Source organism: Rhinolophus sinicus, linkage group LG07 (genome assembly GCF_036562045.2).
Source record: "Rhinolophus sinicus isolate RSC01 linkage group LG07, ASM3656204v1, whole genome shotgun sequence".
NCBI classification, from domain to species: Eukaryota; Metazoa; Chordata; class Mammalia; order Chiroptera; family Rhinolophidae; genus Rhinolophus; species Rhinolophus sinicus.
Genome location: NC_133757.1, coordinates 125,833,097 through 125,853,843, shown reverse-complemented (window position 1 = coordinate 125,853,843; position 20,747 = coordinate 125,833,097). Strand labels below are relative to the sequence as shown.

Sequence of the window (20,747 nt, the reverse complement as noted above, 5' to 3'; positions counted from 1 at the left end):
TAATGTGGGTAAGTGCTTTGCCACAATTTCCAATTAAACTTGGAGCAACATAATGTCTCAGTCTACTTCCGACACTGAATTTGGAGTAAAATGATGGATAATAATAGTAAGACCTTAAGACTTTGCTTGGTCTTCGCTGCCTGCCTTCCTAGGGAGAGAGGAGAATCCCCCCAGACCCAGGTAATCTCAGCAGCCGGCTTTGTGTTTCCATATCCCGGGGTTATTTCCAGCTGAGACAAATGTACCAGCTCCCAAAGGGGCTGGTCCCCTGGCCTCTGACCTCTAGGACACTAAACCAAAACCCATTTTGCCATCACCCGCCCGCTTCCCTGAAGGAGAGAATCCATGGAGTGCATTACGGTAAAACAGGAACCCTCTCGAGGGCTGGTGAGGCGCAGAGGAAAGCACGGGACGCTGCGGCCGTCGCTCCCCGCCTGGGGGGCCCAGTAAGTGGTAATAAAAGTCTCAGCAGCAAACACTGCGGTGACGCGCGCCGGGCTCGCGTCCTCCCATCCTCCCAACTCCGGGGCCGGCACCCTTGTCGCTCCCCCTTAACGAAGGAGAAAACCGAGGCACACGGGGGTGATTAACTAGCCGCGCACACTCAGTGAATGACAGCCCGCGGTTCAAACCTGGTCATCTGGCTCCAACTCGTGCTATCGGGGAAAAACTGGTATCTGGCAACTTTTTTAGAATATCGAGACGAGCAACTGGGGAACTCATGGAAAGGGGCATCAACAAAACGGTCCACACCTTGGAAACAGGGCTGCTACAGCAAGGGAGTCTGACGTCCCAGGCCAGAGAGGACAGGTGACAAGCGCGCGACGGCCCCGCCCCGACCCGACCCGACCCGCTCCGGCCGCCGCGGCTCCGGGCGCCGAGGGCTCCGAGCCTCCGCCCACGCCGCAGCGCCCTAATTGGGCCCCTTCCTGTGACGTCAACTCTCGGCGTCCGGAAGGAGGCGGGACTTCCTGGATGGAGAGCCAATTCCGGGCGCGCCGGAAATGTCTATTGGAGAAAGAATGAAAGGTACCCGCCACCTGAAGCTCCAGGCCGATCTCGTGTTCCTGAGACTCCGAAGCGGACTTGGGCGGGGGTTCACCCGCTGATCGCCAAGTTCGCGGGGAGTGGAAAACAGGAGCTGGGACATGGACAGCCGCTTGCAGGAGATTCGGGAGAGGCAGAAGCTACGGCGACAGCTCCTTGCACAGCAGGTAGCGGGCCCGGGAGGGATGGCGAATGCGCGTGCGCAGCCGCCCTCGTCCCTTTCCCGCCCGCTCGCCTTCTCCCGACTCTCATCCCCGAGCTTACTTACCCTTCTGGTTCTTAACTCCTCGGTGCCCTTTTCGATTTCGTGTGGCGGTCGTTGTGGTGCTAAGGCGAGCGCCATGATTGGTTTTCAGCATCCTTTATGGAATGCAGGCCTGGTGTCTGGGCCAGTGCTCAGTGATGAGGATGCAAAGCTTTGGTCTCGGTAATACGTCACCGCAGTTCACGCAAGGGAAAGTGACGTCGTCCCCTGAATTTCTCTTACCTGTTTAAATGGTCTTCTGCGTCTTGCCTTTCCTCGTGGTCAGCGCCTAATTCTTGAGATTGTGGCTTCACTGAAAAATAGGTTTACAGGGCTTTTAGATTATATCTAAAGACTGCATTGAAAGTGGCTGAAGTGTAAATTTTAGATTCTTGTGCATTGCAGTCCACTGTGCAATGTACAGTATCCTCGCCTTCACCCACAGCTAATATTTGAATTCATATTCTGCACATTACAACAAACCACCGACATAAGTAGTAGTATTTTTATTTTCACTTGATAACGAAACAGGCTCTAGAGGTAAAGTAATTTTGGCTCTGGGTCAGTGAGTAAGTTGACACTTGCTGCTTAGTAGAGTACAGATGCGGAAAATGCAAGTGGTGCGTATCTCTACTTAAAATCAGAGGCAGTGTTTCACATTCTGCCTTTCAGATCAGTAAACGTGATGGAAATGCTCACGGGCTTTAATGAGGCACCTTACTGTGATTTTTTTCAGTTATAAATCTCGGTTTTAGTACATGGAAATCTGAAATCTACCCTCTTTTATGACTAATGAAAACACTTACGGTATAGTGTTAAAAATACGGGGATTGGAATCAGATCTGTTCCTGTCGCTGTGGTATTATGATTTTGGATTAATCTGGTATCTTTTCTAAGCTTTCTTTTTCCCAACTTCTTTTACCATCGTATCTTCAAGTGGCTGCTTGTTGCCACCAAGTAAAGTTCCTGCACTTTAGTTTGAATTCAAACTCTGTTTGACTCAAAATGCATCACAGAACGATTGTTTGTTGAGTGTCTTTCTATGGGCCAGGTGCTAGTAGCTCTGCAGTTCAACTATGAATACCACGTAGCCCCTGCCTCAAAGAGCGAACGGCGTACATCAGATCTGATCATGACTACCATTTACTAAACCCCTTCTGTGTGTCAGACTCGGCTAAGCTGTTTACATACATTCTTTTCAATCATTACTGTTTTTAAGGAATTAGTAAAGTTCAGTATTGTGCCTATAATCATAAAGGCTTGGCTTGAGTAAAACTTAATAGCTTTTCATCACAGCATGAGCTAAAATAAGGTGTGATGTGTGAGTTGCTGGATGCAAAGTGTCCAAGTGCTTACTACGCTATGAACACTATATGTTAGCTGCCTTTTTTTGGTTATTGCAACTACTACTAAATCGTGTTTTATTATTTACTTTAAAAGATTGGCAAAGTTAAGTGTCTTAATTTCAAATGTAACTAAAAGCATAAATGGATTTTAGCTGTCAAAATCATTCTTAATGTGGTTTTGTTCCAAGGTCATTTCCAGTTTGTTCTGCAAGCTATTAATCAATCCATTTGTCTGCAGAAGTACTTAGAGCTGTTGTGTTTGGTTTTTCTTAATTCTTTATGTATTAAATGTGGCTACAAATAGCCAGAAAGGCTATCCAGTGCCTTGTGATCTAAGTTTTGACTTTTGCTTTTTCTCAGTTGGGTGCCGAAAGTGCTGACAGCATTGGTGCTGTGTTAAATAGCAAAGATGAGCAGAGAGAAATTGCTGAAACAAGAGAAACTTGCAGGTCAGTTGAGTAGTTTTTTTAGTGACATGTTAATATTGTGAAAGGACCATTGTTTTAATAAGCAAATAATCTGAGGTATGAAGTGTGTTGTTACGAAAAGCCATCAAAATAAAGGTTTCAGAAACACTGGTTTTTATTGATTGTGAATTATGAAATGTTTCCTTTATCAATCAAATTGTGTGACTTTTTAGGTGATTTATAAACTGGGTGAATAGATACTATTTAATCAGGAAAATTTTGCCGTATTCTGTTTTTATATCTGTTATTTAATATTAATAGATGTGTTTATACATCTTGTGGATGTTTGTGTGTGATACTTCAGTTTTAATTTTCAGAGCATCCTATGACACCTCTGCTCCAAATGCAAAACGTAAGTATCAGGATGAAGGCGACACAGATGAAGACAAGATGGAAGAATACAAGGTAAGTAGAGACGGGCAGTTCTGTGGTCGGAACAAGTAAATCCTCACAATAGTAAATTCTTATCCAGGAAAACAGATTAGACAGAAACTGATTATTAAAGTGTCCAAAATAATTGTCATGTATAGTACACACATGTATAGCTGAGCATATGTATAATCAGTTAATGAGACCTTTATATCAGTTTCCTCATTTTAACAGAAGACTTGTGTGGATTAAATTAGGTGATATATATAAGCATTTAGCATGATGCCTGGTAAGCACTTAAGCAATAATATTCTTGAATAAAAGTAAGGAGGTAAGTGTAGCAGAAACTTTGGATAATTGGATTAGGAGAGGCTAGTGCTGTCTTTTGTGTTATGTTATTCAGTGTTAATATAGGGCAGTACAATTAAAATATTTTGGAAACTCATGAGCTAGACAGCAGTGTAGAACCGTTTCTGAAACAGGTCAAGAAAAAACCCAAGTTTTAAACTTATAATTGCAATATTTAGTTCAAAGAATTATGATGAAAAACCTAGCTCCATTTTTTTAAGTTCATTGTTATACAACTGTATTTAATAGAGAACATGCATTATTTCAGTAAATCTCTAGGTAATTCAGTGATATAATTACCTAATCTTATGAATACTGTCTTGTGTGTTACATTTTGATTATGTTAACATGTAGTTAAATATTTGCGATTGTTTTAGGTCAGATCATATGTAATTCCCAATATTATGACATTTTTGACCTATAAAAAGTTTTATAAGGTTCAATCTAGTAGAAATAAAATTGGCCCATTGGTGGTTACATTTTTTGATTCAAGCTAAATTCTAAAATTTATAATACTATATTTGAGATTAAATAATTCTAGACAATTTGGTCAGAACAAAACAGTATAGATAAATATTAACGAAAATGAAAAGAAAATTTTTGTTTTATTAAAAATAGTCAACTAGTTAGATCTAATGATGAGAAAGCAAAGATTTTAATGTTTGACTTTAATGGTAATTTGAACTTTATTATCCACTAGGGAAACAAAATCTTTATGTTTAGTCTTAAGATATCATAATACATAAACTATTCCTCCTGTACATGAAATGTTCCACTTAATCTTCCCTTTCCAAGGATGAACTAGAAATGCAACAGGAGGAAGAGAATTTGCCATATGAAGAAGAGATTTATAAAGATTCTAGTACTTTTCTTAAGGTAAATAAATAATTTTCAAATCTTACAACTGGTCACATTTCAGCTCTGTAACTGAAAAGATTTTAAATACCTATTTGTTTTCAAGATTTTTTTAGTTATTAAGGTATCATGATAAAATCAAGTATTTTAAAATTATTCATGAAATATATACATAGTCTTCTGATACTTGGCTATTTCCGATGAGTAAGTTCTGTTAATGTCTGTAGCTACTAAAGAGTAATGCTATCAGTTGTGGTGTTTTCATATATTATTAATTTTTTAATCTGTCAATAAACTTATATTTTGTATAGCTTCATAGTAAAAGACAAAGTACAGAAATAATGTATCAGCATGTGTGCTATTTAATTTAATTTTGATTTTTCTTTAGGGAACACAAAGTTTAAACCCCCATAATGATTACTGCCAACATTTTGTAGATACTGGACATAGACCTCAGAATTTCATCAGGGATGTAGGTATGTCAGATTTGTTGGCAATATGCTATCACTAGCTCTTGATTACATGCATGTAATGTATTTCTCTTGTGGATTATTTCTAACATTTTTCCTGACTTGGTTTAATACTTCTTGCAAGGCAGATCTAGTAGCAACAAAGTCCCTCAATTTTTGTTTGTCTAAGAAAGTCCTATTTTTCCTTCATTTTTGAAGGATAATTTTGCACAGTACAGAATTCTAGGTTGGTGCTTTTTTTTTCTTTCAACACTTTAAATACTTCATTCTCATCTTGCTTGCGTGGTTTCTGAGAAGTCAGATATAATTCTTTGTTCTTCTTTAGGTACAGTTGTGTTTCTTTCAGGATTTTTTATCTTTGATTTTCTGTAGTTTGAAAATTGCAATCCTGGGTGTCGTTTTTTTGGCATTTATCCTGCTTGATGTTCTTTGAGCTTCCTTGATCTATGGTTTGGTGTCTGACATTAATTTGGAGAAATTCTCAGTTAGTATGGCTGCAAATATTTCTTCTGCTCCTTTATCTCTTTCTTCTTCTGGTATTCCCATCACAGGTGTGTCACACCTTTTGTAGTTGTCCCATAGTCCTTGGATATTCTGGGTGTCCCCCCCCCCTTGCTTTTCAGTTTGTGAGATTTCTATTGAAATATACTCCAGCTCAGAGATTTTTTTTCCCTCAGTTGTGTCCACTTTACTAATAAGCATTACCCCTACATTTAAAAAAATAACTTTATTGAGGTAATTCATGTACCACATAGTTTACCCATTTCAAGGATATAGTTCAGTTTTTGTTTTTTTTAGTATATCCACAGGTTTGTGCAGTCATTACCACAATCTAATTTTAGAATGTTTTCGTCTCCCCTAAAGAAACCCTGTGCCCATTAGCAATCACTTCCCATTTCCTCCCCCTTACCTGCCCCCGCCTTAAGTAAACACTAATTGACTTCCTTTCTCTATAGATTTGCCTTTTCTAGACATTTCATATAAATAGAATCATACAGTATGTGATATTTTGTGACTAGCTTCTTTCACTTAGCATAATGTTTTCAGGGGTCATTGGTGTTGTAACATGTATCAGTACTTTTTTCTTATGGCAAATAATATTCCATTGTATCTGTGTATAACATTTTGTTTATCCATTCATTTGGGTTGTTTCCACTTTGAGGCTGTTATAAACAACACTGCTATGTATGAGGGTTCCAGTTTATATATGTGCAAAATTATATATATGTATAAATTGGAACCCTCATAGCAGCGTATGTATGTGTGTATATATATATATATATATATGTATTATATATACATGTGTTTATATATATTATATATACATGTGTGTATATATAATATATATATGTACGTATGTATAGTATATATATTTTTTTTATTCTGAAAGAAAGGGGGGAAAAGCATGACAGGAAAGCAACTGGTGTGTCCCTTCCTGAGAACAGAATGGTTAAATTTGATGTTATGAGCAGATTATTTTATTAAATATGAGAAATTAAATGGTTTGGTCAGTTGAACTGGGCTGTAAAACATCTGAGTCTTTACCTGCTTATGGGGTTAGAATCCTTACATATGAAATGTTTAAAAATACTCAAAATTAGCTTTCTTAAAAGGACATGAGAGTAACATGATGTGTGTATTGTTTTCCTGAGAAAGCTCATAACCTTTGAATTCTCTAATATTAACTTCAGTTGTACTGAAATGTAGGATTGCCTGTTTTTCTCAGGTTTGGCTGACAGATTTGAAGAGTACCCTAAGCTAAGGGAGCTCATCAGGCTGAAGGATGAGCTAATAGCGAAATCCAACACTCCTCCTATGTAAGCATTTTCAAAAATGACTTCTCAACTCAGTCCTAAAATATCGATCTCTTTATCCTGTCTAACCTTTCTGTTTAAAAATAATTCAATACCTAGGTAAGGTTAACACAACTTTTATATTTCTTCTTTATAGTAAAATGTATTAGTTTAAAACTTCAGTGCTGAGTACACAGTAGGTTCTTATTTTCACTTTTTCCAAAAATTTGCCAAAGTATCTTTAAATACTTCTCTTCTTAGAAAACCATTCATCTTCATTGTATCCTTGAGGTTACTTAAAATATTTTTAAATGATTTTTCTTCTCAAAAAGTAATTTGTTTATTGAAGAAAGTTTGGAAAACTTAGATGAAGGAAAAGAAGAAAATGAAAATTATAGCTTAGGATGCAGGGCTATTAACATTTTTGGAATATGGTAATTCATTTTGACCTTTATTGAACAGAATAATGTTTTCCTCAGAAATGCGTATAGGTCTTTGAAATTGGAGAGTCTGCTTATTTCACATTTAGCTTACTTAGAACATTTTATACATTGAACAATTTGCTGAAATGTATGCTGTTAGTGATTAGAAGAGCCACAAAGAAGTCTGCGTATGTGGGGAAAATATTAGTGGACTCTATAATATCCTACTTAAAAATACTCTTAAATTTGAAGCATTTTATATTTAAATGTTTTATACTCAAAGTACTTTCATATTATGTGGAAATAACCTTTCATAAAAGGCTAGTGATGATTTATACTAGGTACCTGGAAAAGACTATTAATATAAACAAAATTTAGAAACTGTTTTTTAGAGGGAAGAATTTAAAATTATAGCAAAATAGTTTTTCTAACCTAACTGAACAGTTGAGAAAAACAGTAATGTGATGTTCCTTAGAAAATGCAGGTGATACTGGAAAGGGATTGAGTCTTCCATCTGAATATGGATTTCCTGGGTAAAAAGAAGAGAAATCTGTGTTCTGATGGACGTGGGGAAATGTGATTTCACTTTGCAGTTTCCTTATATCCGTGTCCTATGGATGGACCTTGGTAGATGCCCCTCCATACAGGGCATTCAGTAATTGGCTCATGGTTGCTTTGTAAGTTGTGGTTAGTAACATTTAAGATTTGTCCTTCATTACCATCGTAAGGTATTTGAAAATCTCTCACTCTTCATGCTTTACTCAAATAGGTACTTACAAGCAGATATAGAAGCCTTTGACATCAGAGAACTAACACCCAAGTTTGATGTGATTCTCCTGGAACCCCCTTTGGAAGAGTATTACAGAGAGACTGGTATCACTGCCAATGAGAAATGCTGGACTTGGGATGATGTATGATGAAACTTTCTACATTGTAATGAATTATGTAGTTTTCCAATGAATGTATGTTTATTTGATCAGAAACTAAGATTATAGATACCATCCCTACTTTCTTAGGCGTCATACCTGTAGATGTACAGTGTATATCGCGGCTGAAGGCCTATGCACATTAACCGATATCACACTCCCTTTTTGAGGCCCGCGTGGCACAGGTAGTGAGCGAGCAGTCTGCAGGAGATGCACAGTTCCAGTCTCAGTCTGGATGGACAGCTAGAAAAGTCTAGAAACAGACAACGGTTGAGAGCTCATTCTGCATTTGGTTAGTTTTAGTAAAATCAGAGTATAAACATATACATAAAATACGGTTTCTACTCTTTGAGGAACTGACAGTATGATAGATACACAGGAGACATAATTTCAGTATAACTGTGATAAAGGCACATTTTTCCTAAATAAAACTAGCAAGCTGATTAATTAGTTAAAAAGTGTCTGTTTTTACAGGTCAGTAACAAAAATACCAAATATTTATTAATCATCACTCTGTACTATGTCAGGTGCCATGTGCTGGACATTCAAAGACACACGACGCAGTGTTTGGCCTAAAGGAGTGCACGGGTGAATGAACACTGACCTACACAGACCATGTTCCCCCCAAAAGAAGACCTCACCAGAAAATGAGCCCTAGCATGATTTTTCAGGCTGACATCCCCTGAACATAAGCCCACATGCATCTTTTGGAGCAAACGGTTTTATTTTCAGGGAAACACAGTAGTAGCATTATTATTTTGTTAGTTCAGTAATGGAGGACTGACTGCATAAGATGATCTGAGAAAACACGCCTGGGGTAGGAAGCCAGGGCATGTGAACAAAGGAGGGGCGCGTGGACAGTATAAATAGAGAAGTTGGAATTGGCCAGATGAAGAAAGGGGTGGGACAGACATTTCAAGCAGAAGAAATAAGTATGTGTCACACACACACACACATTCCTACATAGGTTTAAACGTCGTTTAGCTAAAGACGAGTGATCCGCGTCAGTGAAGAATACTAAGCAAATCACTCTCTTACACTGCATGCTAAGCATGAAGTGGTGGTTTCTTAAGTAAGTGCTTGTATCCGTAACCAAAGCACACGACCACTACTGACTCTAATGGGAAAAAGACGACTCGTGAAAGCCTAATGCTTTTCTTATTTACATTTTATTTGTTTTATTAACTATTAGCACTTTCTTTAGGGTATTATCATGTAAAGGTTAAATGCTTAGGGCTCTGGGGCCAGGCAAAACTATTCAACATGCATATAAGGAATTACTTTGTGTCAAAAGCTCTGTTAGTTTGTCACCTGTGATTGGAGCTCATGTCTTCCTTGACAAGCCTCAGACTGGCGAGAGGAAGTGAGGTCCGGCTTGACTGCTGGCCGGAGAATGATGAGGTTTACGTCCAATTTTCTTTTCTTGTGACTAAACTGAGAAATATGTATATTAATTACCCGTCTTGATGAGGATATGGTGAAATAAACATTCTTAAACACCATGGGAAGGAACTTAAATTTGTGCAGCTGTATGGAAAGCTGCTCAGCAGAAAATGTTAAGAGCACGTCTTTAACCTCGAGTCTTGGGAATCCTGTATACTGTACACACAGTTGTTTATTTAGATTCCTATGAGAATATGAGATGAGGTTCCAAGACTTAAAAAGTTACAAGTATGAAAATGAGTGGGTTATGTGTATTGTAGCTTATTTCCATTATTACTGTCAAGTAATGTTTTTCTAACTAGATAACTTACAGATGATCGGTTATAACTTAAATGGACCTGTTATTCAGGTAGAAGTTATTTTCTTAATAAATGAAACTAATAAATTTTCGCTTTCGCCATGGTCTCTCAAACTTCTTAACTTTTACAGAGCTGAAAGAAAAAGCATACTATATAAAACGATTGCTTCTATAGTTTTTTATACATGATATGGTATTCCCAAAATTTAGAGATTTAATTATTGAAGAACTTTTTTTTAATGTGACACACTCAACACATGTAAGGCAAACAAAAGTATAGATTGTATTTTGTTGGCATTTCAGACCAAGTAATTATAATAAAATTGATTGATTTTATCTAGAACTGTTCTATAGATACTGGAAACCAAGTTCTCCCCAAACATTTCTTGTGCTGTTTCATTTTAATTTTGCCCCTAACTTTGGGGTAATTTAACCTGCTTTCCATTTCAGTTTCTTTTTCTGTAAACGGTTGTTCACAAGCTACATCTTATAAAATTCCATAACTATGGTTTCTATATCCTCTATATGTGAAAGTAAATGTATATATTTGTATGTGTGCACGTGTGTGTGTATGGTCTTGATATAGAATAAGGAAACGAGTAGGACAAGAAGTTTTAAGGATAACATTTCATTTCCATTATGTTTCCTCATGAAAATTAGTGCATTTAAAGAATGTATGTACTGAAAGTCCTGATAAACCTCAAGGATTGTTCTGATTGTTCTTTTGAATTTTGGATGAATGGGAAACAAAATACATTTATGCTGTATTGTTTTGGTTTCTTACAGATTATGAAGTTAGAAATTGATGAGATTGCAGCACCTCGATCATTTATTTTTCTCTGGTGTGGTTCCGGGGAGGGATTGGACCTTGGGAGAGTGGTAAGACGGTGTTTTCTAAAGTGGATTTTTCAAGTGCATAAGAAAAAAATATAACACATAACAAGGCATAAGATGTTTAAAGATTAACGTTTTGTCTATTGTATCTTGAGTAGTACTACAATCTTAAGAAAAAATGTTCAGAAGAGAATGTACAAAGGGCAGTACCCCTTAGTTAACTAGTACTAGGGATAAATAAATCAAAATGTGATTTAATACAACGGCAGGAAGAGAACAGTTTAGAGATTTAAAACTTTACATTATAGCTCAGAAGCAACCTGCTTAGTGTCCATTATTCTCATTATGACTAGTTTAAAAGTAATACTTTTAAATGCCTGAGTTCTAAGTCGAAGAAGCCAGATCGTATTGGAAAAATAACATGGGTGAAAATTAAGTTATAACATCTCAGTTTATTCTATGTACCTTATGTTTAATCATATTTCAGAAGTTTTTGTTGTTGTTTTGTTTTGCTTTGCTTTGCTTTGTTCTTATGGGGTATATTAGATTTCTAAGGGGAAACAAAATAACACGCTTTTTAATCCAAGAACAGTGGGAGCATTGTGGTTATTGGGAGTCTTCAGTGTGTTTCAGTTCTGCTGTCCAACAGTGACACTTTGGGTAAAGAGATACTTTTGTGGGTTTCAGTTTTATCAGTTGCTATTGGATGATACTTTCCGTTTTAGGACACATTATTTGTTGCACAGCAAATGATCTCATTTAATCCTGGTAATTTTAGGAGGTATCCATATGACAGGTAGAGAATTTAAGTAGGGTTACATTGGGATACATTGTACTCAAATTCTGAAATTCTATGATTACTTTGTATATAACTAGCAAGTCTGAGACTATTAGATAACTTCATTGCTTCTGTTACTTACTAACTCCAAGGTAAGACTGTACTACTGGGGTATGTACTTTTTTGGCTGGCGCTTCCCAAGATGCTATGGGAAAACTACAAAAATAGAAACCTGTGTTTTTATAGGTATATTAGTACTTATCTTTTTATTTCTAATGTCTAGCTTTAGGCTTTCCTCCCGCCCCCAAAATTAGATTGAATGTGATTGGGAGGTTTTATCTTACTTATTTATGTTACACCTTAGCATATTGGTGAAAGCAGATTTTGGGCAAAAACAATTACACAAATAGTGCTGCATGAGAAAGACTCATGAGGTTTTGGAATTGATTAGGGCCTGTAGGACTTAGGATCTTGTGATGTTTGAGGAATATCCAGTGCAAAACAAATCTATGGCGACAGGAACAGACACTGACCTTGATTTTTGAGATTTTAAAATAAAAATCCAGGTTTCATTTGCGGCGTGTCTCCCACTCACAGCAAGAGCGTTCCTGAAACATGCGTAGATTTTTGCCCCGCTGTGTCTAAATGTCTTGATCATGGTGCCAGCGGTATTGCACTTCCCTTTCCTTATTTCCCACTTTGCTCTTCAGTCAGCTGGGTGAGGACTCGGTCTCGGGCTTTTATTCCCAGCAGCTAGACGGCATCACGTGGTAGGTCGTCAGTGCCCCGAGCGATGCCGTAGCTGGTACTTGTCATGTGTTCCTGTGTAGCAGAGTCTCGCACACAGAGGTTCAGGTCTCTCTTTTCTAGGTTATATGAAGATGAAAGTAAAGCTTTACCTAGTAAACACACATACATAATCATTTTAGGTCTTGGAATTTTCTGAGTTTTAGTATTACATAAAAGTAACATTTACAAGACTCTCATTTGAAAAGAAGGTATCAATTAGAACATTTTCAACAGTTTATAGTTTGTCGGTAGATAGAAAATTGAGGTGGTGGGAGTCAAGTTATCTTTTGGTTATTTTATGATTAAAGAGAGGCTGAGTGTTATGGCTGAAAACCCACTTTCTGTTGGTGATAGTGGAAGGTGGTATGAAAAGAATTGGAGTATTATGTAACCTTCCTATGTTGTGATGTTTAACTTCCTGTGTTGTGATCGTTACTATGTAGAAGTTATATATGTATTCTGTATAAAAACTAGCATTTCCTTTTTTTATGTTTCTGCACTATAATATAACCAAATACCTGTGACACCTTGGAATTTAGTGTCACAAACCTCTAGGAAGTTTTTTAATGCTGGATGGTTATTTTAAGTATTGATTCTTTTAGCTAAGGATTTCTTTTTTTAATTATTTCTAGTGTTTACGCAAGTGGGGTTATAGAAGATGTGAAGATATTTGTTGGATTAAAACCAATAAAAACAATCCTGGGAAGACTAAGACTTTAGATCCAAAGGCAGTCTTCCAGAGAACAAAGGTATTGCCTGTACTATTTCGTTATCTTTATTTTCATTATTTTCTCTCAAGCTTTTCCAAATGACTATACTGTCTAATTTTGCTGCGAGGCCATTATCTTAAACTTGTACAAATGGCATTATAGTAATCCATCCAAGGTAATTTAATTGAAGTATAACTGATTTACAGTATTCTATTCAGGTGTACAACCTGGTGACTGAATATTTGTATACATTACAAAGTGACCCGATGAGTCTAGTTACCTTCTGTCACTGTACAAAGTTACTATGGTAGAATTGACTCTATTTTCTGCTGTTCATTGCATCCCTGTGACTTATTTATTTTATAACAGGGTTTTTACCTCTGAATCCCTTCACCTGTTTCACCCATCCTTCTACCCCATCCCCTCTGACAACCACCAGTTTGTTCTCTATATCGATGAGTCTGTTTCTGTTCTGTTTTGTTTGTCCACTTCTTTTGTTTTTCAGATTCCACATGTAAGTGAAATCATACGGTATTTGTCTTTCTCTGACTTATTTCACTTAGCATAATGCCCTCCAGGTATATTTATGCTGTCGCAAATGGCAAGATTTCATTGTTTCTTTTGTTTTGTTTTTTATGGCTGAGTAATACTCCAGGGTGTGTGTACACATGTACACACACCACATCTTAATCGATTTTTCTATCGCTGGGCACTTAGGTTGCTTCCACACCTTGGCTACTGTAAATAATGCTGCAATGAAATGAACATAGGATATGTCCTTTAAAATTAGTGTTTTAAAATATTTTATTCACTATGGTAGCTGAGGCCCCACCATGCTAGAGGAGGTAATGTGTGTCCCTCTATGTGCCATAATTCTAAATCAGATACGGGCTTGGGTACCTCTGACCCACAGAATTTTTCCCTGTCTCTAGGCAGCAACAGTCATAGCTGGCCAGCATAGAGGACTTTCTTCCTCTTCCATTTTTCTTTCACTTACATAAGGACGAAGACGCTGTCCTGCCGTCTTCCGCTCCTCAGGGAGCCACTGGTGGGAGGGTCTTCTGAGTCTTTCGTGGCCTGGAAAATGCTTTTGAAGGGAACCTAAGCCACCCTTGCACTATTCGTGGAGTCAAGTGAGAGATTAAATTTTTATTTACTCTACTCCTGCCATCCAGATTAAATAGAAAAGGTCAAAGAAACAAAACAAAAATTTGGATTTTCCCATTGCTTATGTTCAGTACTTAGAATTCTCCACCCATGTTTAGAGTCCTCTCTCCTTGTAAAAAGGCTTACTTACACCTTGTATATAGTTTGATCTGGGAGCATATGAAGCCATTCTGAGGTTGAGTGCCATGTTTCCATAACTTGAAAACAAGCGATCACCAAATGTTGCAGAGAAGGCGCCCCCCTGGTCGTTGACGCAGCTCTGAAATGCGATATGTGACGGCCCCAGAGTCAGAACTTATATCCAGCGTCCCGAGCAGTCTTCCCACACCCGGAAACCCAGTAGTTCTATTGTACTGCTCATGGGACTGTATCCCAGAGAGTCAGAGAACGGAGGAGGGTTTTGGCATTGGGGACCTCAGCGCTGTAAAGCGTTATGAATACGGCTTGACGGACAGACTGAGCGGGGCGCCCTGGTGCTTTGCAGGAACACTGCCTCATGGGGATCAAAGGGACCGTCAAGCGCAGCACTGATGGCGACTTCATCCACGCCAACGTCGACATCGACTTGATTATCACGGAAGAGCCTGAAATTGGCAACATAGAAAAGCCTGTAGAGATTTTTCACATCATTGAACATTTCTGTCTTGGTAGAAGACGCCTTCATTTATTTGGAAGAGACAGCACAATTCGACCAGGTAGGACTTCAGGAACATGAAAGAAACTTTCTGGTGCCTTTGGGAGACGGGTGGCACGACATAGCTCACAGCACTGTGTAAAATACGGTTCTCATGATGGATTTGATCCCCCCTCTTGCTGTACTTCAAGTATGCCAGCGTCCTGCCTGGCTCCCACGCTTCTGCGCCTCTCCTCTCACTGCCTGGCAGACCTCCTCACAACCCTGTCTAAACCTGCCAACTTCCCACTGCGCCGCCACCACCACCACCACCCTTTCCCCTTAATCTGTTTCTTCATAGCACTCACCGTCATCTGTAGTGTAGATTCTTCTGACTACGTCTCTCTAGCAGTCTCATGGAGGGCAGACGGTCTTACTTCTGTCTACCCAGCATTCACAGCATTCAGTAACCATTTGTTGAAGGAAGCAATGCATAGGTAGAAGAACCTAAGGAGTAGAGAGAATCGATCATTAAGTGTAGTCACAGGTATCGACATAAATAGCGATGTTTGCTGAATGCCCATTTTTATGTATAACTTCTCTTCAGTGGTGTTCTCCATCCATTTAGCTGTGGCCACTTGATCTACTATAGATTATACATTGTATCTTTCCAATAGGATATCCTTCTATCTGGATTTGTACCTGTTGAACAAAGTTAGACATACAAATTTTAGTTTTTGCTTGCAAACTACCATCTGATTGTTTCTTGTTCCCCATTCTTGCAAAAATTATTTTAGTGTTAACTGCAGTAAAATAAACTCAGGAAGGAAAACTTGGGGAAGTTACAGGTTGCGGGTTAACCACGTAAATAACAGTAGGAGCAACTGAGATACACGTCTTCCTCCAGGAGGTAGTCTGAGGTGTATCATATATTGTAGGAACACTAGTTACCCTGTTTAAAAGGTTTACAAAGTGCTCTATGTGTCAAATGTGCTGAAGCCAGCCCATGTTAATCTTGATTTTTTTACAATTTTTGCCTCTAGAAACTGTAATAAACACTGTTGCAGTGATGAGTTTATAGGTGGGAGGAGGAGTCTGTTACAGTTTAGTCTTCAGAGATTTCTGTTTTATTCATGTAAGAGGCAGGAAGAGACACTATTAGCTATTTTTATTAGTAAATCTTCAAGTTTCTGTGTTGTGTTCCATAATACCACATCCATTCCAAAACCTAGACGGGAGCAAGTGAAAATCTCAGGTTCAATGCTCAGTGAGGCCACGAAGGTGCCCACGTGCTCTTTGATCTGATGGGCACTTCTCTGCCTCCAGGGTACTTGCCATGGGATGCAACACAAGGCACGTGTGATTTACGTGTTATTCTTTTACTGAAATATTACAGGAATCTTACTGTACCTAGGTACTGTTGCATACCAATGAGATTTTAAACGATGAATGAACTGTTGTACAAAAATGGAATCACATTTTGGAATGTGATGTTTATAAAAAAATATTTTGCATTTTTATAGCATTTTATGATGGACCTAACATTCTAGGAAATAACCTTAAGGATGTTGGGGCAGAACTATTGTGAACCTAACTTTTCAGATGAAGAACCTAATTCTCACAGGTGACTTGAGCTGCCCGAGGGGATCCCGCGTGTCTTTGTGGTACTCCAGAGGTGGGTTTCCACTGTGCCCCCCAAGGGTGTCAGTTATGAGTCACCACACCCAGGGGACCCCAAAGCATGATGTCTCTATTGGGCTTTTACAGTTAACTGTAGTTCCTCCCATTCCAGATACAATTTAATCCATCAGAAATCATCCCCCTTAGAAGCACAGCTGTCTAGCAAAGTAGTTGACAGAAATGCCTTTTTAACCTATAGAGGACGTGTGCAAGGATTTCTGGGAGAGAAAGGACCTTCGTTTCATATGAGACGTGTATTTGAATTGGATGTTGAAGGGTGGAATGTGCAGCAGGCTGACAGGATGGAGAAGGGAGCAGCACAGGTGGAGACGGCCGTGGCAACGGTCCCTGGTGGGTCATGGTTTTCCTCAAGTGAAGCTGTCATGAAATGTGGTCGGAAGGTTGGTTCTAGCCTCGTTATAAAAGGCTTTAGATCCATACTGGTGAATCTGGGCTTTGTGGAAAGCCCTGGAAGTTTGCACAGACAAGTGACGTTTCAAACCCGCTTTGCCTGAGGCTTCCCACCTTCCGAGGGAAGGGAGGTTATGGCATCCAACGCAGGTGCAGAGGCCGGACCTAGTAGGAACCCAGGGCGGCAGGGGGATGGGAAGACTGGAACGAATGGGGGCAACATGGTCATGGTTGGACTTCTAGGACCAGCAACTGGGCTGGTTGGGGTTGGTAGAGTCAAGCCAAGAGATGGTTCCAGGGTTTTAATCAGAAACCCGCAGGTTATGTAGAAGTACGTTTTCACTGAGGTAGTGGATGATTTATTTTTCCAAGTGCTCTTCTCACAGAATGTGAAGCGTGGATGGAGACAATGAGGGAGGTAAATTATAAGTTAGTCTGAGAGGAGAAACAAGGTGCCTGTGTGTGAGATCTCTAGGACCAGACTAAGTGCTGTGTGTTCTGTGAATCAGTCGATACCGGTGAGTGACAGGGACATTTAAGAATGCACTGCAGATTTGCAATAGCTCCTGAAGGGTCAGGAAGAGAAAACTGACACAAAACGATCCTTTTTCCCTCCACCCAGGCTGGCTTACGGTGGGACCGACCCTGACAAACAGCAACTACAATGCGGAGACGTACGCCTCCTACTTCAGTGCCCCTAACTCCTACCTGACGGGCTGCACAGAAGAAATCGAGAGGCTGCGACCCAAATCGCCCCCTCCCAAATCTAAGTCGGATCGGGGCGGGGGGGCTCCCCGGGGTGGGGGCAGAGGAGGCACTTCCGCTGGTCGTGGACGGGAAAGAAATCGATCGAACTTCCGGGGAGAACGAGGTGGCTTTCGGGGGGGTCGCGGAGGAGCTCACAGAGGTGGCTTTCCACCTCGGTAAGTGACGTCGAGTCCGTGCCCCTCCTCCCTCTGGCCTGCTTGGAACTGCAGACGGGACACCTCGTTTAGTGCCTGGGTTCAGCTCTCACTTAGCTGTGGGACTCTCTCTGCCACACACACTGGCTAGTTTGGTCCAGGATGCGTGTGTCCTCCCTTTGTCATGTGCATGTAACCAAACAATGGAACACAGATGCCTTCACTTCCAGAGACTGAGTTTGTTCTCATAGATCCCAGCTAATTACAAGGCTTTTGCTTTTTGGAAATAGTTGACGGGAACAGTGGGAAAGCCCAACCTGTGCCACTGCTGTCACAGCCGATGGGAAGCCGTTCGGGAGCCTTGACAGAGTGGAGTTGGGCCAGATGGTAACTTTCGGGGGGGGCGGGGGGGCAGTAACATGTTCTTCATGAAACAAAAAAAATCTTAAACTTAGATAGAATTTGACTACAGAAGAAATTGGGAGACGTTGAACAAAATCCCCTCTTCTCAAATCAGAACCTGCTGGGGAGGTGTAGGGCGGGTATCCAGGGCTAGAACTCCACTGTGGACACGAACTTGAATCGCCCTTCAGTGCAGTTGCAGATTCCATAGCAGAGTGAAGGCAGCGGCCACAGCAGAGACCCCTGGTGACCAGGCGCCTGCTTTAAACATTTGCGGGCTTAAGTTCTTGGTGATGAGGAAAGGACACACCTTCACACTTGTTACAGAGAAAATTTCATGTAAAACCTGTTGCAGAAAACCCTGAACTTAAGAGAGCTTGGAAAATGGAACTGCAGTTGCCTTTTTTTAAAACCGTGTTTTTTTAAGGGACTCACTTTGCAGATCAGTTCGTTGGATAAGACTTTATGCTGTCATTCCTCTTTCTATGCTGTAACTTGTGTTTTAAATGAATCTGATAAATGAAATACCATTACTGTTCTTGATAAATGTATTTTTTATTTTGTGTATGATTTTTCTAATGAAACTTGAAAACTTTGCAATCGGGAGCCTGTTTTCTGGAAGTGGAGTTGCCGCGGTTACCAAATGAGAGGGCTGAGCTGAGGTCAGACTCTCGGTCTGCGATGCACGTTGGTGGCCACTGTGCTTTTCGCTGCTCGTGCTATCCCTGCAAGGAGGTTATAGTGTTACACTGAGACGCAGTCTGAAGACCAGGACTGAGTTTTAGAAACAGGCTTGTGATCCTGAAGCCTCAGGAATTGAACGTGCTCGACCCGACAGTACTTTCTATACAAACTGTGTGTGACTGATGCCTTTCTTGACGTGGCGCTGATGTGTCACAGTTGATTAGAGGTTTTACTGAAATAACGGAGTATTTTCAACTTCAGGAATTATAAATTATGGAGGAGAGAACTGTATTTGTCAAAGCTGGCCTTGGAATGAGGAAGGTGAAGAGAGATTTCAGTTGCCCAGTGTGGCTCCTTAGAAACAGCAGCTAGGAAGTGACCTGTCCTGTCACCGGACTGTCGTGTGGTCCATGCCCTGGGCCCAACCAAGTGAGGGCACACTGCTGGGGCTTACCTGGCCTGGCCCCTGCGAGGTCTGTATCATGTCATCTTGCAGAGTTAGGGAGGGCTTTGGAGGTGGAGAGCTAAAGGGAGCAACAGCCCACCACATTTAGAACCGAGCAAGTAAGTAGGCGGTTGGAAAAGAATGTAAAGGTCTAGAATTAGCACTTTTACAATGTAATGCGGCGTTTTTATGATGATGGAGCCCACTAGTTTTGCCTACCTTTCCTTTTGTTCAAAGTGGCAGTGTCATTTTTACAATAGAATCTATTCATTGAGGAGAGGTTTCCAATGAACACTCATTACTCTGACTTTGGAGAGTTACATTTTCACAAAATTACCTAGGAAGCACCAAAAATAATTTTTAGTTGCTTCATTTAATGATGCCTTATTGGGGCCAGAAGTTAATAATTCTGAAAGACCCCTACAGTTTTTCAGTTCTAAAGTTCTAAGATCATCATAGCTAATACCACACACAGTTACAGTTATAGGCGTTCCAGGCCAAACCTCGGTGTTCACTGTCGGGGCAACAACTGCCTTACCTGTCTCCTTCCAGAAGGTGGGGGGCAGGACGCCCACAGCACTCAGTTCCTTTTGACCTTCATCACTGTGCGTGTGGCGGGGAGAATTGATGGCGTCAGCTGGAACCGATTGCGTGCTGGGAACACCACACCCAAATACTCCAGAACCAGCTTCGACCCATAGGGACGTCAGTCAGCGTGTGCTGTGTTCCCCATGAGGCGGCGCCATGTGAGGGTTCAGAGAGGGGAAGCTGGCAGCCAGGGCACAGCCACAGGGGGCGGTAGTTCTGCGTCAGCAGCCTCCTGTAACCGTGCTTGCTGAGTACAAGAGCCCCCGACATCCGGGGCTCATAAACGTGGAAACTCACGCGGGTCCGTTTCAGGCTGGAAGGGAAGGGTGCCTGGGATGACTGCTGCCTGCTGAGGTCCCCGTGTTGGGGCTGTTAGCACCAGTACGTCCTTTTCATGTCTGTTAAAGTACTGTGTACCCATCATAATTGCTGAATGACTGCTTTCTGATTACTTACAGCAGCTTCCTTTAAAATTCATAAGGTTTTCATCCTGAAGTTAAGAACGTAAGGGTTGGTCTTTGAAGTATATAGTTCCAGATTTACTGATTTGTTAATTAACATAATCTTTATTAACTTGACCAAATGATGGCCCAGTTGGGACTCATTCTAAATAGTAGTCTTTGAAAGTTTCCTGTATTTTGGGAGCTATTAAAGACATAAGTGTTTGCTTGTAAGAAAGGCCTTTCTTGGAACAATTGTGTCACGTTGGGGCCCAT

The 20,747-nt window shown here is 40.3% G+C and overlaps 2 protein-coding genes and 1 long non-coding RNA gene across 6 annotated transcripts in view; 1 reads left to right on the top strand and 2 right to left on the bottom strand.

Moving 5' to 3' along the window:
* PRSS12 (serine protease 12) overlaps nt 1–1,517 on the bottom strand; it is a 98,470-nt gene extending 96,953 nt beyond the window's left edge. For 3 of the 4 annotated variants that reach the window (XM_074338567.1, XM_074338566.1, XM_074338568.1), the window contains exon 1: nt 754–895. The gene's annotated coding sequence lies outside the window, so the exon portion shown is untranslated. Of the gene's footprint in view, nt 1–753; nt 896–1,315 lie in introns of those variants that run through there. The other variant, XM_019744510.2, reaches the window with a different exon arrangement.
* On the top strand, nt 1,006–18,852 carry METTL14 (methyltransferase 14, N6-adenosine-methyltransferase non-catalytic subunit). Its single transcript, XM_019744511.2, has 11 exons — nt 1,006–1,214; nt 2,998–3,086; nt 3,422–3,509; nt 4,617–4,697; nt 5,065–5,152; nt 6,873–6,963; nt 8,131–8,272; nt 10,815–10,907; nt 13,062–13,178; nt 14,791–15,001; nt 17,633–18,852. Exons 1-11 carry the CDS (start codon nt 1,149–1,151, stop codon nt 17,935–17,937), a joined length of 1,371 nt encoding a protein of 456 aa, XP_019600070.1. The 5' UTR covers nt 1,006–1,148; the 3' UTR covers nt 17,938–18,852.
* Nucleotides 8,261–14,795, bottom strand: LOC141572768 (uncharacterized). The gene is made up of 4 exons (XR_012498263.1): nt 14,137–14,795; nt 12,174–12,539; nt 9,599–9,716; nt 8,261–8,540 (listed from the first exon to the last, which is right to left on the bottom strand). It is a non-coding gene; the product is annotated as an uncharacterized LOC141572768 (long non-coding RNA).
* Nucleotides 18,853–20,747: the final 1,895 nt, after the last annotated feature.